This window comes from Perissodus microlepis, chromosome 7 (assembly GCF_051167445.1).
Source record: "Perissodus microlepis isolate ML-2025 ecotype Zambia chromosome 7, ASM5116744v1, whole genome shotgun sequence".
Taxonomy (NCBI): Eukaryota; Metazoa; Chordata; class Actinopteri; order Cichliformes; family Cichlidae; genus Perissodus; species Perissodus microlepis.
In genome coordinates this window covers 14,600,197-14,615,419 of record NC_140467.1, presented here as the reverse complement: position 1 = coordinate 14,615,419, position 15,223 = coordinate 14,600,197, and the positions used below count along the sequence as shown (strand labels likewise).

The 15,223-nt window shown below is 43.1% G+C and overlaps 1 protein-coding gene across 1 annotated transcript; it reads left to right on the top strand.

Moving 5' to 3' along the window:
* Nucleotides 1-748: 748 nt before the first annotated feature.
* LOC146382790 (long-chain fatty acid transport protein 2-like) lies at nucleotides 749-13,584 on the top strand. Its single transcript, XM_084933707.1, has 10 exons — nucleotides 749-1,208; nucleotides 2,314-2,517; nucleotides 2,548-2,724; nucleotides 3,853-3,977; nucleotides 4,074-4,268; nucleotides 4,377-4,467; nucleotides 4,731-4,929; nucleotides 5,004-5,101; nucleotides 12,885-13,015; nucleotides 13,128-13,584. The coding sequence occupies exons 1-10, from the start codon at nucleotides 749-751 to the stop codon at nucleotides 13,302-13,304; spliced, it is 1,857 nt and encodes a 618-aa protein (XP_084789833.1). The 3' UTR covers nucleotides 13,305-13,584.
* Nucleotides 13,585-15,223: the final 1,639 nt, after the last annotated feature.

Here is a 15,223-nt window from a genome sequence, read left to right as displayed (position 1 = left end):
GATAGCAGTCATATGGTAGCAGTGCCCATCTACATGCACTTAAACATGCCAATACAATCAAGAAGTTCAAACTGAACAGAATGGGGAAGAAAGATGATTTAAATGTCTTTGAATGTGGCGTGGCTGTTGGTACCAGACAGGCTGATCTGAGTATTTCAGAAACTGCAGATCTACTGGGAATTTCCATCACAACTGTCTTTAGGTCTTGCAGAGAAAATTCTGAAAAAGAACATATCCAGCCATCAGCAGTTCTCTGGATGAATATGTTTTATTGATACAAGAGGAGAATGACCAAACTGCTTTGAGCTAATAGGAAGGCAACAGTAAGTAAAAAACAAAACAAAAACAACTTGTTACCAAGGAAGGCAGAAGAGCAGCTCTGACTGCACAAGACACTGTGCAATGCTGTCATGGTCTCCGCCATTATCCATTACCATTATCGTCTGCAGGTGCCTGAAGCTTAATAATTAACCCTCCTGTTATGTTGGTTTCCAGGAACACCAACTATGGTCCTGGTAAATTTGTACCGCAACATAACAGGAGGGTTAACAGCTCCTGTCCTTTCTAATCATTTACATAAGGCTTACACAATCATTGAGCAGGAGGGGATGCTGCCCCTCTTGCTCATCTGTTTTGATGTAGATCACCTGGTTGTTCAGTAGTTACATATAAGTTGTGTTTGCGCTCCTGCTCCTTGCACCTTTTTATACCTCCGCTCTGTCTTCAGCAGGACAGCTGTGAGACAAACATGTTGGTCTGGACGGTGTGTGCAGCCTTGATTGTATGTGGCATTTTACTCCGCCATCCTTATCTCTTCCAGGATGTCCAGTACGTGCTTGCTAAAATAAAAGGAAGGCGCTTTGTATTAAAGTGCATGCAGACTAATTACTTAATCCTGGACCGCTTTTTAGACTTGTTGAAGACGCAGCCGCAAAAGACTTTAATTTATTTTAAAGATGAAATGTTCACGTACCGGGAAGCAGATGTCCTGAGCAACAGAGCCGCGAGAGCGTTTCTGCAGGCTGGATGCGTAAAGGAAGGAGACACGGTGGCGCTGTTCCTGGGGAACCAGCCGATGTTCCTGTGGCTCTGGTTGGGTTTGCTGAAGACTGGATGTCCCGGAGCTTTGCTCAACTCCAACATCAGATCCAAGTCTCTGCTACACTGCCTCAACTGCAGCGGAGCCACAACTCTGGTAGCATCTGAAGGTAGTACCTGCATTTCTGTCTGCTTTTCCAAGCAATGGAGACAGTAGAGAGCTCATTTACTCAACATTCAATAACAAATAAATACATAAATAATTAGAGAACAAACTGTACTTTGGCATGCCATGGGAAAAACACCAATGTAGGCTATGCACTGTTTGCCTGCAATGGAGTAATCTATTGATGGAGTTTGATATAAGAATTTCCATTTTTACTTCACCAGAATAAAGTATCAGTCTTTATTCACATATCTAAAATTGTGCTTCTACCTCACTTCCGGGTCAATATCTTACATTAAATGCAAAGAATGGTTGTCACTTTCCAGTAACAGGGATGACTTTTCATACCGTATAAGAAGCTTCTTAAACATTTTCTCACTGCCTATTGTTGCTTTAGTTAAATTTTTAATATTTGGATACATGTATACTCAACAGAAGGAAAACCACTTTCTCCACCATGCAGTACACCTTTTTATGACTGCATATGGCTGTCTTCATCTTCTTCTTCACAAAGCAGACAAAAATAATGTGTTGCACTTGTGGTCCATCTTAACTTTTAGTTATTTAAACTGCCCTTTCATTTAGCACATATATTGTTTACTGTCACTGCCCAATCACACACAACACGGCCCTAACCTACCTTCATTAGGTGCTCGTGCATCTTGTTTGTGTGGAAGGGGTGGGGGGGAATGTACATCCATATAGATTGTATGATTACCTTTTTTTTTTTTTTTAAGTGGTCTTGTTGCAAAGACCTTTTACCTATGTCTGTGAAGGTTCTCAGTCATCCAGGTCATCGTAGTCAAAGGAGCTTGCAAAGAAAAGCGTCTGGACTTCTTTAAGTTTACTTGAAGACGTTTCACCTCTCATCCGAGAAGCTTCTTCAGTTCTAAGGTCAACCTTTTACCTAATATTTCAAATACACAGGTTTTATTTGTGCTCCAGTATTTGTTTGTTTGTCTCCCTTTACCTAAAGGATTCAAGCACATCTTTCATCATCACTCATGAGCAATAAAGCTGCAGAGGAAGATTGAGCTGAGCTTTGTTAAAATACAGGAACATCTTTTGTAAGGTTTGTTGTGTTTTCTTTCTTTTTTTTTCTTCTCTAGAGTTGTTGGATGCAGTGAAGGAGGTGCTGCCCCATCTGCATGAACAGCAGATCACTGTTTTCATCTTAGCTGACAGGTGTGAAACTGCAGGTGTGGAAAGCTTCATTGATAAAATGAATCAGGCTTCCTCTGAGCCTATACCCAAGGAGTTAAGGTCCCATTTAACCATGCAGAGTCCAGCAGCCTACGATTCACGATGCATCAGTGAAAGAAATGGCACATTCACCCCCTGAGCATCTGGCGTGTCTTTAACAGGTCTCCCTAAGGCAGCTGTGGTCACTTACAGCAAAGTGTGGAACTTTTCTTTAATTCTGGCTACAACAGGAGTGAACTCCAAAGATGTGATTTATGATACCCTCCCGCTTTATCACAGTACTGGCCTCACTGTCTTCACTGGAGCTGTTGAAAGAGGTATGAATTCTTTGGATATATACTATTGTTAACTATGTAAATCTTTAGTATTCTTATCAACAAACCCAGTGTTTAAGCTGAGATCAAAATCTCCAGATGCAATTCCAAGTTCTCTTAGTGCACTCCCTGCCTTGTGCCCAACAATCAATCCACAACTCATTAAGTCATTTAGAAAATAGCCACTTTTTAAAAACAGATTTCTAAGAGAACAGTTGACTTAAACATCACTAAATATTGAATTTCTTTGGGTCTGTTTAAAAACAAAAAAACAAAAACAAAAAAACGTACACTTGTTACTATATAAAGCAGATCTTCGTGGTACGGTGTTAAATGCCTTTGTCTGGCAATATTCTCTGTGGCATGGATTCAACAAGGTACTAGAAACATTCTTCAGAGATATTGGTTGATATTGACGTGAATGCATCACACAGTTGGAGCAGATTTGTTCCACCACATCCAAAACACACACTATTTGATTGAGATCAAAATAAACAAGCAAAACAAGTCCAAAAACCAGGGATGACAGCTCTTGCAGGTCGACCAGGTAACCAGAGTCAGAGACATGCTGGATGACAATCTGCATCACTGCAGCTGTGACCTCAATCATCGGTTTTCTTGTAACATGTTCTGGTTTCACAACACACACGGGATGCAATGTTTCAAATTAAGGATAACTCTTAATTGATAATTTCACACACGCTTGTGCTGCCAAACTCTGGTATATGGCAACAGCTCCTGGCTGTCAACTTCTCTTCTGCCGCACACCCTGGACCTCTGCATAAAATAAAGAGACAGAATCAACACATGTCTGTCAGCTGTTCCAAACAGCCTTCCCTACCACTGCTCCCTGAACCCACTGCGTCAACCCTCCCCTGCTGCTGAGCCACACCCCACACCACAGGACTCCCACTCCCCTTTCCCTTCACTCATGAACAAGACCCCAAGATACTTCTCTACTTGGGGCAACAATTCTCTGACCCGGATTGGGCCCTCCACCCTTTTCTGCTGTTTGTCACTCAGCTGTGAACCGCTCCAGTGTGAGGTCGACTTTGGTGATAAAGTAAAAATTTTGACTACTTCCACTGCTACTCTTTAAAGTGTGCTGTTGTCATCTATTGTTGTGTGCAGGTATTCCTGTTGTTCTGAGGAGTAAGTTTTCTGCTTCCCAGTTCTGGGACGACTGCAGAAAATATAATGTCACCGTCATACAGTACGTAGGTGAAATTATGCGTTATCTCTGCAACACTCCACAGGTTTGTGCCAACACAGCACCAACATTAATACTACTGTCTCACACAGAAAGGTTTAGAAAACTAACAAACGCATGCTCTTCTTTTCTCTTCAAACAGAAACTCGGTGATAAAAACCACAAAGTCAGACTTGCAGTAGGCAACGGGATCAGAGCAGATGTTTGGAGGGACTTTGTGAGACGATTTGGGGAAATTCAAATCAGAGAATTTTACGGAGCAACTGAGGGAAACTTTGCTCTGTTGAATTATAGCAGCAAGATGGGAGCTCTTGGGCGACACACCTTCCTGCACAAGGTAAAAGTCCATGTTTCAGCTCACATTAAGAAGTAAAACCTGTCACTCATGAAGCAGTGTTTTAGCTTCTTTTTTTTTTTTTTTTTTTTTTTTTTTTTTAATTTGCAGATGTTTTTTCCATATGCTGTGATCAAATATGATGCAGACAAAGGAGAGCCTTTGAGGGATTCTTCTGGTTTCTGCATGGAGGTTGAGAAAGGTGTGTTACTTCCAGCATGGTTATAACACCAAAGATTTTTTTTTCTTCTCAAGTTCTCACCCATGCATCTTTTCAAATGCTATAAACATTTTATATGCCTAAATCCAAATCTACACAGTTCATTTTCTCAGCCACAGTGTACCTCACCACGCACAAAATTAACGTTTAAAAGACTCAAATGTAATGTCTTTACAGCATGTCTCATGCATCTTGCCTTTAAAATATAACCACCCCAAATATGATTTCTCCCGTACTTTGATCAGATGAACCTGGACTTCTGGTGACTAAAATAACAGCCAAAGCTCCATTCACTGGTTATGTGAGAGACTTGAATCAAACTGAGAAAAAGAAGCTGCATAACGTCTTCAAGAAAGGTGATCTGTACTTCAACACCGGCAACCTGCTGCGCATCGATGAGGATAATTTCATGTACTTCCACGATCGTGTTGGAGACACATTCAGGTGAGCGCATGTTTTGAAATAATGCTAAAAAACGTGAGCTCACACAGAGCACTGAAAACAAAACTTGTCAACAGATGGAAAGGAGAGAACGTAGCTACAGCTGAGGTGGCCGACATCCTTGTGCTGACTGACTGTGTTAAAGAAGCCAATGTTTACGGAGTCAAAGTGCCAGGTACATGTTGCTGCTCCAAAATCAATGACAAAATGTACACCACACTTAGTTTGTTTAGTCAATCAGTAATCAAATTGTTCCACAATCAAGCATTTTTTTTAATCTAGATCAAGATTTTATTGTTTTATTATTTTTTTTTCTCTCCAGAAGATTGTACCTCTATTTCAATATAGCTTATTCAGAGCAGTAAACACATGGGGTAAACGATATACAGTCAAAGAGTTTGTGCCATGGTGGAATGCACCTCGCACACTACTCGGGCAGCTGGTGCTGAATACAGGGATATACTGGTAAATATTACTTGGCAATAAATCTAAACAACAATGAAAGTAGGAGTTGAGTTTCACTAACTGCCAGGGATTGGTCCAAATAAGCTTCAACTGGGACACATGAAAAATATTGTGAATTTTCATGTTAGCAGCCCACCTCGTAGGATCGGGTGGGAATCCTGTTAGCCAACTGCTCATTCTGCTCCTTTTGTCCTAAGGAAGGCAGCACGCCACCAGCACAGACAGAAAAGAACAGACAGTGTCGTCATCGACCCAGTGTTTTGACTTTTGTACTTTTTATCAATCAATCAAAGCTTTATTCGCCACATGCAGGTTGCCCTGCAGTGAAATGGGACCCCCCCCACCCGACCTTACACACACGACACAGACATTACATGGGGATACAAGTCGGAGATCGGTAGCGTTACAGAAAGACATTGAAATGTACACTACAATGGGAAAGTAGAAGAGGGAAAAAAAGAGACCTCTACTCATGCTGTGCTTCCATGGCAGGACAGCATGAGAACAGGAAACAAAAAAACTCCTCTGCACATAAATGTCCACAGCACAACATTGTGAAGGACATGACAAGCCACAGGGTCGGGTAGGGGGTGAGGAGTAATCCAAAGCGAACACAGCAGCTGCCCTGCACAGTGCTACCATTCCAGCGCGGCACACAGACCCGCCGTGTTCCCCCGCAGGAAACAAGCATTGAAGGCGTTTGGAAAGGGAGGGGGATGAGTGTGTGCTTATCAGTGTAAGTGTATGTGTGTGCGTGTCCATAGTTCAGCTGAGACAGTGTCCTTCGCCCTGCCAGGCTAAGTAAACGGTCTACCAGCCAACCCAGGTGGCCTTGCATGGAATGGGAAGGAACAGACTAAACACAGTCGTTATCAGGGTGTTGTTGGTCAGCTCCAGCCTTGCAGCTGGCGCCAAAGGGGTATCCGCATAAGTGATGGTGATTTTTACTTTAGTGCGAACAGCTCATATGAATTTCAAAGCAGTTCTACAGTCCAACACTGGTCTCTCAATCTCCCGTTGGAGAGCCGCGAGCTTCGCCATACTTGCGTTCTGTGATGTTGTCATTTCTTGTGCTCAAGGAGCCGATTTCTGAGAACTCACGGCAGTGTGCCTCCCCGAGATGTCATCCAATTTGTGCCCAGAGATGTTATTCCGGGCTAGCCCTTCCGAGATGTATCCAGTCTGCAGTCAGAGATCTTATTCTGAGTATTCACAGCAGCCGTAGCCTTTCCAAGATCTTATCCGTGCTGCACTCAATGAGCCCATTTTGAGAAACTCACGCCTCTCCCATCGTTCCAATCCCAGCGGGCAGCCTTGTGGGGGGTTTGAACAGCCGGTTCCGCTTTCTTAATTCTTTGATAAGTCAGGGCCAAGCCAGCTCCGATCCGCCAGAACCCTGTTACCATGGTTCCAAATAGGTAGATATCTTCAGCACTCAGGATCACCCGAGCCCAAACTTCTCGTGGAAAGGGGTGTCAATTGCATTTAGGGACCAGTTGATCCAATCCATAATTCCTCTTTTAGGTTTTAGAGAACAGACTGTGAGAGAATGTTCCAGGGAAAAGTAATAAAAAAAAAACAAAAAAAAAACCACGAGACAAGACAAGGACATGAGGAGCTAAGCAGGGAAGATAAGGGATAGGAGAGGAGAAAAGTGCGACCGCCTTCGCTGAGAGCCAAAAAGCCATTATGGTTTTTGCCTGCAAGTGTTTTTGGTTTTGGTTTCCATACTCCCTCTGTTTTGTGTCTAGTCTGTGTCTCTGTGCCTGCCCTGGTCCCATGCCTGTGTGTTCCCGTCACTTCCTGTTTTACTTTGACAGTCTGTGTCCTACGTTATTGTGTCTGGTTTTGCTTCCCTTGTCTCGTTGGCTCCGATTTATTCCAGCTGTGTTTCCCTCCTGTCTCCCATTCCCTGATTGCTCCCTCTGTGTATTTAAGCCCTGTGTGTTCCTTGGTCTGTGTCACAATCTCCTTCATCTCATGCTGTGTTTTGTTTGCCTGCCTTGCTTGTCAAGTTATTTTGGGTTTTCAGTTTAATTATTTTGTGTTCAGCAGTAAAGCTGTTTTAAGTGCACTTTTTGACTCCCTGAGTCTGCACTTTCGGTAGCTGAGTGATGCCTTGAAGGGAGAAAGTGTAAATATCAACACTTCACCGAGTTCTTTTGAGTCCTCAGAGGCATCCGATGGAAGACAAAACACTGCTCAGTAGAAGATGCGTCCTTCATGACACGCTGCCGCGGATCTCAAAATGGTGGCGTGCCCCTGACAGTTTTATTACAGAAGCTCCCTCATTCTAGTCTAAACAACAGTGTCTCAGTAACTTTCCATTAGAGATGGTCCCCTCTTATCTGCATTTTCCCAGGCAAGCATGAGCGAGAGTCTGCAGCTTTCTACTCCCCAAGGACACATGTTCTCCAGACATTACACCCCCCCCCCCCCCCCCCCCCCCTACCCACTAGGTGTCAGTTCTCTTGGTTGTCCCGCTTCTTTTCCCTCTTTGTCCCTCTGTCCCCCTTTAATGGGTGGACCATATACTGTGACTGTGTTTGGGCAATTGTCATAACATAAAAATGACAGACTATTACTAAAGCTAATTCTCAAATCTCCCATTCTGGTTGTTTCCTGCTTCCACCTTTGTGCTCAGACTAGAACCTCTGTCTGAGGAGCTTTTGACCTTCTTTACAGTTAAACAGCTAATCTTCCGGGACGGGCGATTCTCTGTGCTCTTCTCCTCTTCTTTCTTCAACGTCAGGGGTTAGACTACCCTTCAGATCGTTGCATAGATCAGGGGATTTATTTGCCCCTTGGCCGGGATCCATGTTTCTTTTGGGGTCACAGCCGTGTTCCCTTTTCTTGGCCAGACCCTCCTTGGTCTGGTGCTTCTGGATTTCCACCAACCCCTTCACGGTTATTGCTGTGGTCCTGGGATCCTCTTGAGGTGACTAGCAGGAGCCCAAACGGCATGACCCTTGACCCCAATTGCTGTCTTGGCAGTCTCTGTGCGAAGGATCCTCATATCTCCGTGACCTCGTCTGGTGTCTGCTCCTTCCTCTGTAAAAGACAGAAAAGGCAAACACCTCTCTGCCTAGAGAATTCGTCTAATTATTATCTATATGTGTAAGCATGTTTACAGTCACCCCTCTGCACTCTAAGTCATTTCCTACAATATATCAGTCCAGACAGTCACGCCGAACGAAGCTTATGACCTTCAGAAGACTGAGTGCCGACTCTCATGGGCACATTTGCAATGTGTGTATGAAAATGATTATAACCGCTTATTTTAGTAAAAGAAATCAAAACACTAAATCCTAACATTTTCCCTCCTTGCACACGTTCTAACATGTGAACAAAAAGCATGTTTCATTTACCCTGCTGTCCCAGTGTGATACTCATAAAAATGATCATAGAAACCATTGTTTCATGTTAAACCTGGAATACCCCCCTTTTTGAAACACTCCCATGTGTCAATTCACCGGAGCTAGAAATTAAAAGGAAAAAGGCCAGTGGCTGCAGAGTTTGTGGAATTATGGGAATACTTCACCCACGCCAACTGGGAGCACCAGGTAGATTGGTTGGAAGAAAATATGCATTGAAGAGCAACCTGGCCCGTGGCCCAAGGATGGTGCAAAATTCTTTCCAGATGCAAGAGGTGAATTGTGGTCCTCAGTCGGAGACAATGTCAGATGTGAAGCCGTCAAGCTGGAAGACATATTGGCCAAGTAACTCTGCTGTTTCAGGAGCTGAGGGCAGTTTAGACAGGGCCACAAAGTGGTACAGCCTTGGAAAAACGGTCCATGATGGTACGAATAACTATGTTACCTGATGAGAGCGGTAACTCAGTGACAAGATGTCTTGATGCATGCTCAATCATCCAGGTAAGTAACTCTCCAAAAGTTGATTCTGTTCATCTGGATGTAGCGTTTTGTGGGAGAAACGTTTCATCACTTACCCAAGTGACTTCTTCAGTCTCAGCCGACTGCAGGTTTCCCCAAACAAAAAGGAGATTCAATCCATTGGAAGAAAAAAAAAATGTTTATAATGTACGTTCTATTTGCTAAGGACTGCGGATTTATTAGAGCAGTCCTCGTTGGAGCTGGAGCCTGAGTAGAAGTTGTCTGTAAAGCCCAGGTTAATAGGCGCAAAAAAAGGTTTATTCCACGACTCCCAAGATGTAAAAAAACAGCAGCGAGCAGGGTTTTGGACACCTAAGCCCACCACGGGAACCGGACAGGAGATAACACGATCTAGGAAACGCCGTCGGCTGTGATGGAATGGACCATAACCAACTTGAGAAGCTGCTGAAGAAAAGGTAAAGCATGCTTTAATTGTGTTGTCCTTGGGTCATTTTTTGTCCCTGAGGACCACAGGTGTATGAAAATCGGGAGGACATTATGAGGGTTAATGAAATGGGACCAAACGGAGCAGCAAACTGAGATTAAACATTTATCTCCATAAAACAAACAGTCCAAAGAGCACTGGATGACATCAGTGGCTTCATCCATCTTTTACACCAGGGGTAGGCAACCTTTCTGAGGGAGAGTGCCATTTAAAATTTCCTCAGAAGTCAGTGTGCCATATGATTGCATTCGCAATAAATTTAATAACGCTCTATATTAACAGTTACACAATATATAGAACCACTTTATAGAATTATATTTGTTTGCAGATGTTGGCAGCTATCAGCGAATAGTTATCAGCTGTTTTGAAACAAAAAAAGACACTTTTTATCCATAAGAACTCCATAACAGCAGATGGACTGTACAACAGAAAATACAAATGCTATTTATGGTCTCCTCACAACAATGATAAGAAAAATAAACTAAGCCTTTATGGCATGTCTGTTAATACAGAGACACACATGTTAATGTGATCTTTGGTCTCCCACTCATGAGAGAATGAAGGAGAGAAGAAGAGGCAGCTGTGCAGCGTAACGACAGAATAAATCCACCTTTTGTGTCTTTTTCCATCCTAGACAAACTGCTCAGCTCAACACGAAACGCGTAATAATTTCTCTGAATGCGGGACGATTCCGTTTGTACAGGACGGTTGGCAACTCTACTAACTAACCTTATGAACAAAATAAAGTTCAACATCAGTAAATTCATAGCACCCACCCAGCTGTATAGAAACTCTGTCATGCTAGCTAGTACGCAGTACGAGTTATTGTAACTGACTGTAAAAAGTCAGCATAACAAAAATAAACTCCACCTAAACTTGGTTTATATCTGACCCAGATAGACTGCAGGTCATAACTTCTTACCTGAAGTTCAGTTCACGTGACACTCAGACCGTCGGCTGCCTCGGGTCTCTCCTCCTCCTGCTTCCCCTCTCCCTCATCCACCTGCTGGCCTCCACCACTTGTTAATTTTACTGAATCTGTGGAAGCTCCGCCACATCCACCACCAACAACTGAGTTATTTTTACACACCGGCCAGCATCTGGCCAATCCACCACCTTTCATTGTTTATACCGTTCCAAAAAAAAAATCATCGGCCCACCAAGCAAATGCCCGATGGCCAGTCCAGCTATGGTATGAATGTTCAAAAATCTGCACAGAGGAGAACACAATACGCTAAATCTTTACAAACGCAGCCCTACAATTTGTCAGGTAAGAGATCGTTAAACTGGATACAGTTTAACAATCAGGTATCAAATGAACGCCTTCCTTCTCCTTAAGTAGTAACCAGCTGATTACAGGATTTATTTTTTTGGATTTTTTTTTTTGCCTGTCCCGTTTGGCTCTTTTGCCATCAGAATTATTGTCTAAAGGCGAAGAAAGATGCCCAACAGATTTACTTTACCAAATTGACCATCCCAGCCTTGCCGTAATGGTCCATTTGATTCACCTTTTATTGTTTATTTTATTTTCACTTGCTGAATACGGGACAGACTTGACTGGGGGAAAGAAGGGGAGAAAGAAAGAGGGAAAGAAAAACAGCTGAGAAGAGGGACGGGGGAGAAGGGCAAAAAACAAAAACCAACAGAATAAGCAGAAAAAAAAAATACATATCTCGATCACCTGGATCACCTGTTGAGAAAGAAAAAAGAAAACAAGCAGAAGAAAACGAGAGTAATAGAATAAACAACATCACAATGATATATGGGAATATGACAGTAAATACTAAATATTAAACATTATTGTGCAGCACATAAGATCAACAGCACACAGTGTGCTTTGAGGTAGGAGCCAAAAAGGGTGTAGTTTGTGTGTGTGAGCACCCGTGTGTACACCTGTGAGCATGGACGCGCTTGTTTTTTAAAAGGTTCCTTCATGTAATGATCTGCTAGAGGGTGTGGGGAGTCACTGCCCCGTCCTCCAGGGCATGAAGCAGGTATGGAGGAGATCAAACTCCAGACATCCAGAGGCCCCCAGAACACAAGAGACCAAGGAAGACCAACAGAGGGGCAGCTGTGCTACTGTCCCAGAAAGAGCTGAGGAGAGTCCCAGATGAGGGGTCATTCAGCAGCCGCGGAGCAGAAGCCAGGGGGGGTTGCAGTGACGTGCCCGTGAGCTCCACCGGCAGCCAGCTGTGCCTGAGTGACCGAGCCCCAGGCCGAGAGGCCGGGGGCACCCCACCTCCGAAGTGGCCCGAGCGAGCCCCAGGCTCCAGGCTCCAGGCCCCGATAAGCGGCCGCCAAGGAGTGAGCCGGTGTGTACCTGGACGCCCATCCCCGGACACAAAGAACCACCAACGCACCGATGTCTGAGGGAGTCCGCCACCGGCAGGGGAAGTGGTGGGGGGAGATAGGCCTCCAAACCTTGGAGGGTCTGAGATGTCCCCAGAGAGGTGGCGTCTGATACCCAACCTGACATATAGACACAGACATACAGGCACACACAGATACAAACATCCATTCCCACCCTCATGCTCTCATATGCACTTACTCCACACTCAACCAACATGGAGACAGACATAAAGAGACGCTGTACACACAATCACACTCCCCAAGCGTACTCTACGAACCGGGTCTAGGTACCCTTGCCCTTGCTGATTACAGGATTACCAACAAGTGAGTTCATCATCACAGGCATGATGGACTAAAAGACAGGATGCAGAGGAATGACCTGTCCCTATATCAAAAAGTGTGTATTTTTTTTTTCTCTCTCTCATGCACGAGCGCACACACACAATGCATGCAACACACACAAAGGATAGAAGATGGGCAGTGGAGAGAGAAATGGGGAGCCAGCACAGGAGGACTGGAGGACCATGACAGTCATATGGCTTAACAAACAAAAAAAACATTCCTCTTAAAATGGTCAGAGATAAGAACTGGACTAAAAATGAATGAGAAAGCAGCCAATGTCTAAAGAAAGAGTTTGACAGATCTTAAGGAAGCCTGGAAAACTATTGCATAAGAACAGTTGACAAAGTCAAAATATGAAGAGATGAGTGGTGGCTCAAGACTTTTGCTCAGTACTGACACTTTTAATTAGCAATACTGAACTTCAGTTAACTCCTGTTTTGTGATTGTTTAACTTTTGTCTTCAGGCCAGGAGGGAAGAGCCGGGATGGCTGCTGTTACTTTGATGGATGGGGTGAAGTTTGACTCCACGGCTGTTTTTAAACATGTTGAGGACTTCCTGCCGTCCTACGCCAGGCCACGCTTTATGAGGATTCAAGTATGTTTACTCCAGTTATTTTACACTTTTTTCCATTTGTGGTTAAGCCTCTTTGTTGCTCGCATGATTTATTTTATCCACTAATAATTGGTTGTACTGTGATTTATTACAGAGGTCACTGGACATTACAGGCACGTTCAAGCTAATAAAGACGAAAGCAGTGGAGCAGGGCTTCAACCCAAATGAAATAACAGACCCACTCTACTTTCTGAATGAAAAAGAGAGGAATTATACTCCACTCACGCCAGATGCATTTGATTCAATTGTAGCAGGAAATATCAAAATATAAAGTGATTTTACTTTTTAAAGGAAAGAAAATCACCTCTTTCATGTGTAAGAAAATCATTGAGATGACAGCGTGGCACTTCTGGCTGCACATTTTGTTGATAAGGTGTTTTAAATGATATCTTTGCCTTCATAATTTGATTTTAGCTGTGATTCTATGCACACATCCTTAATGATTTAGCCTTCTACGGATGTACTGAGCTGATGTACTGAGCTGTGAGTTCACTCGGTGAATTGTTTCAGTTAAGTAAACGCATTGCTGTGCACCTTCTTCCTTCAATGCATTCTGGTCCGTCCAGGTCATATTTTTTTTAAAATTAAATAAAGACCTACTGATATTGTATGTCTCTTTCACTGCCTTATTTGTAGTTATCATTGGACACTGTAGTTTGTAGACTATGTATGCACTTTGTGTGCACAATAGATTTGCAATAATATTAATAACAATAATAATAATAATAATATGGGCAAGCGAAGGAACTGATCATCTAATATGATAAGTAGTGAGTAACCGGGCTTTAGTGATGTCTTTCTGTACTAAAGGGCTCAAAGTAAATATCCCCCATACCTTTGAATCACCGTCAGTAGCCTGAACTGTTGATGCATGATTTCATGTTGTTTATGCCAAACTCAGAGTATTTTCAATTGTATTCATTCAATTCAATTTTATTTATGCAGCGCCAAATCAAAACAACAGTCACCTCAAGGTGCTTTATATTGTACGGTAGACCGTACAATAATACATACAGAGGAAAAACCCAACAATAATACGACTTTGGCGACACCGGAAAGGACAAACTCCCTTTTAACAGGAAGAAACTTCCAGCAGAACCAGGCTCAGGGAGGGGCAGCCATGCCGTGACGGGCTGGGGTGAGAGGAGGAGGACAGGATAAAAAAACGTACAGTGGAAGAGAGACAGAGATTAATAACAAGTATCATTCAGTGCAGAGAGGTCTATTAACCCATAGTGAGTGAGAAAGGTGATTAAAGAAGAAATACTCAATGCATCATGGGAGTCCCCCAGCAGTCTACACCTATTGCAGCACTCAGGGTCACCTGATCCAGCCCTAACTATATGCTTCAGCAAAAAGGAAAGTTTTAAGCCTAATCTTAAAGTAACATTATTCCTGCTGAGTGTGTTTTGGTATAAGTTGTAGGAATCTTCTACATTGAGGCAGACTGAAAACAGTCAAGAGAGGCAACATCGTCTTAAATGGGACATATGGTCATGTGAAAAAGAACACATCCATAGGACCTTATACAGTTGTTTGACTTGGCAGCCAGGTGCTGCTGAGCAGTAAATTCCCTGCTTCCCGGTTCTGGGACGACTACAGAAAATATGTCACAGTCATACAGTACATAGGTGAAATTATTCGTTATCTCTTCTTTTTCTCTTCAAACAGAAACTCAGTAATAAAATCCACAAAGTCAGACTTGCAGTAGGCAACAGGATCAGAGCAGATGTTTGGAGGGACTTTGTGAGACGATTTGGAGAAATTCAAATCAGAGAATTTTATGCATCAACCGAGGGAAAATTTGCTCTGTTGATGCATAGCACTCTGAAATATAGCAGCAAAATGGGAGATCATGGGCGAGACAGGTAATGATCCATGTTTCAGCTCACATTGTGAAGTATGAAGCAGTGTGTTAGCTTTTTCTTTTGAATTTGTAGATGTTTTTTCCATATGCTGTGATCAAAGACAAAGGAGAGCCTTTGAGGGATTCATATGGTTTCTGCATAGCAGTTGAGAAAGGTGTTTTACTTCCAGGAAGGTTATAATGCAAAAGATTTTTTTTTCTTCTCACCCATGCATCTTTTCAAATGCTATAAACATTTTATATGCCTTAATCCAAATCTACACAGTTCATTTTCTCAGCCACAGTGTACCTCACCATGCACAAAATGAAAGTCTAAAAGACTC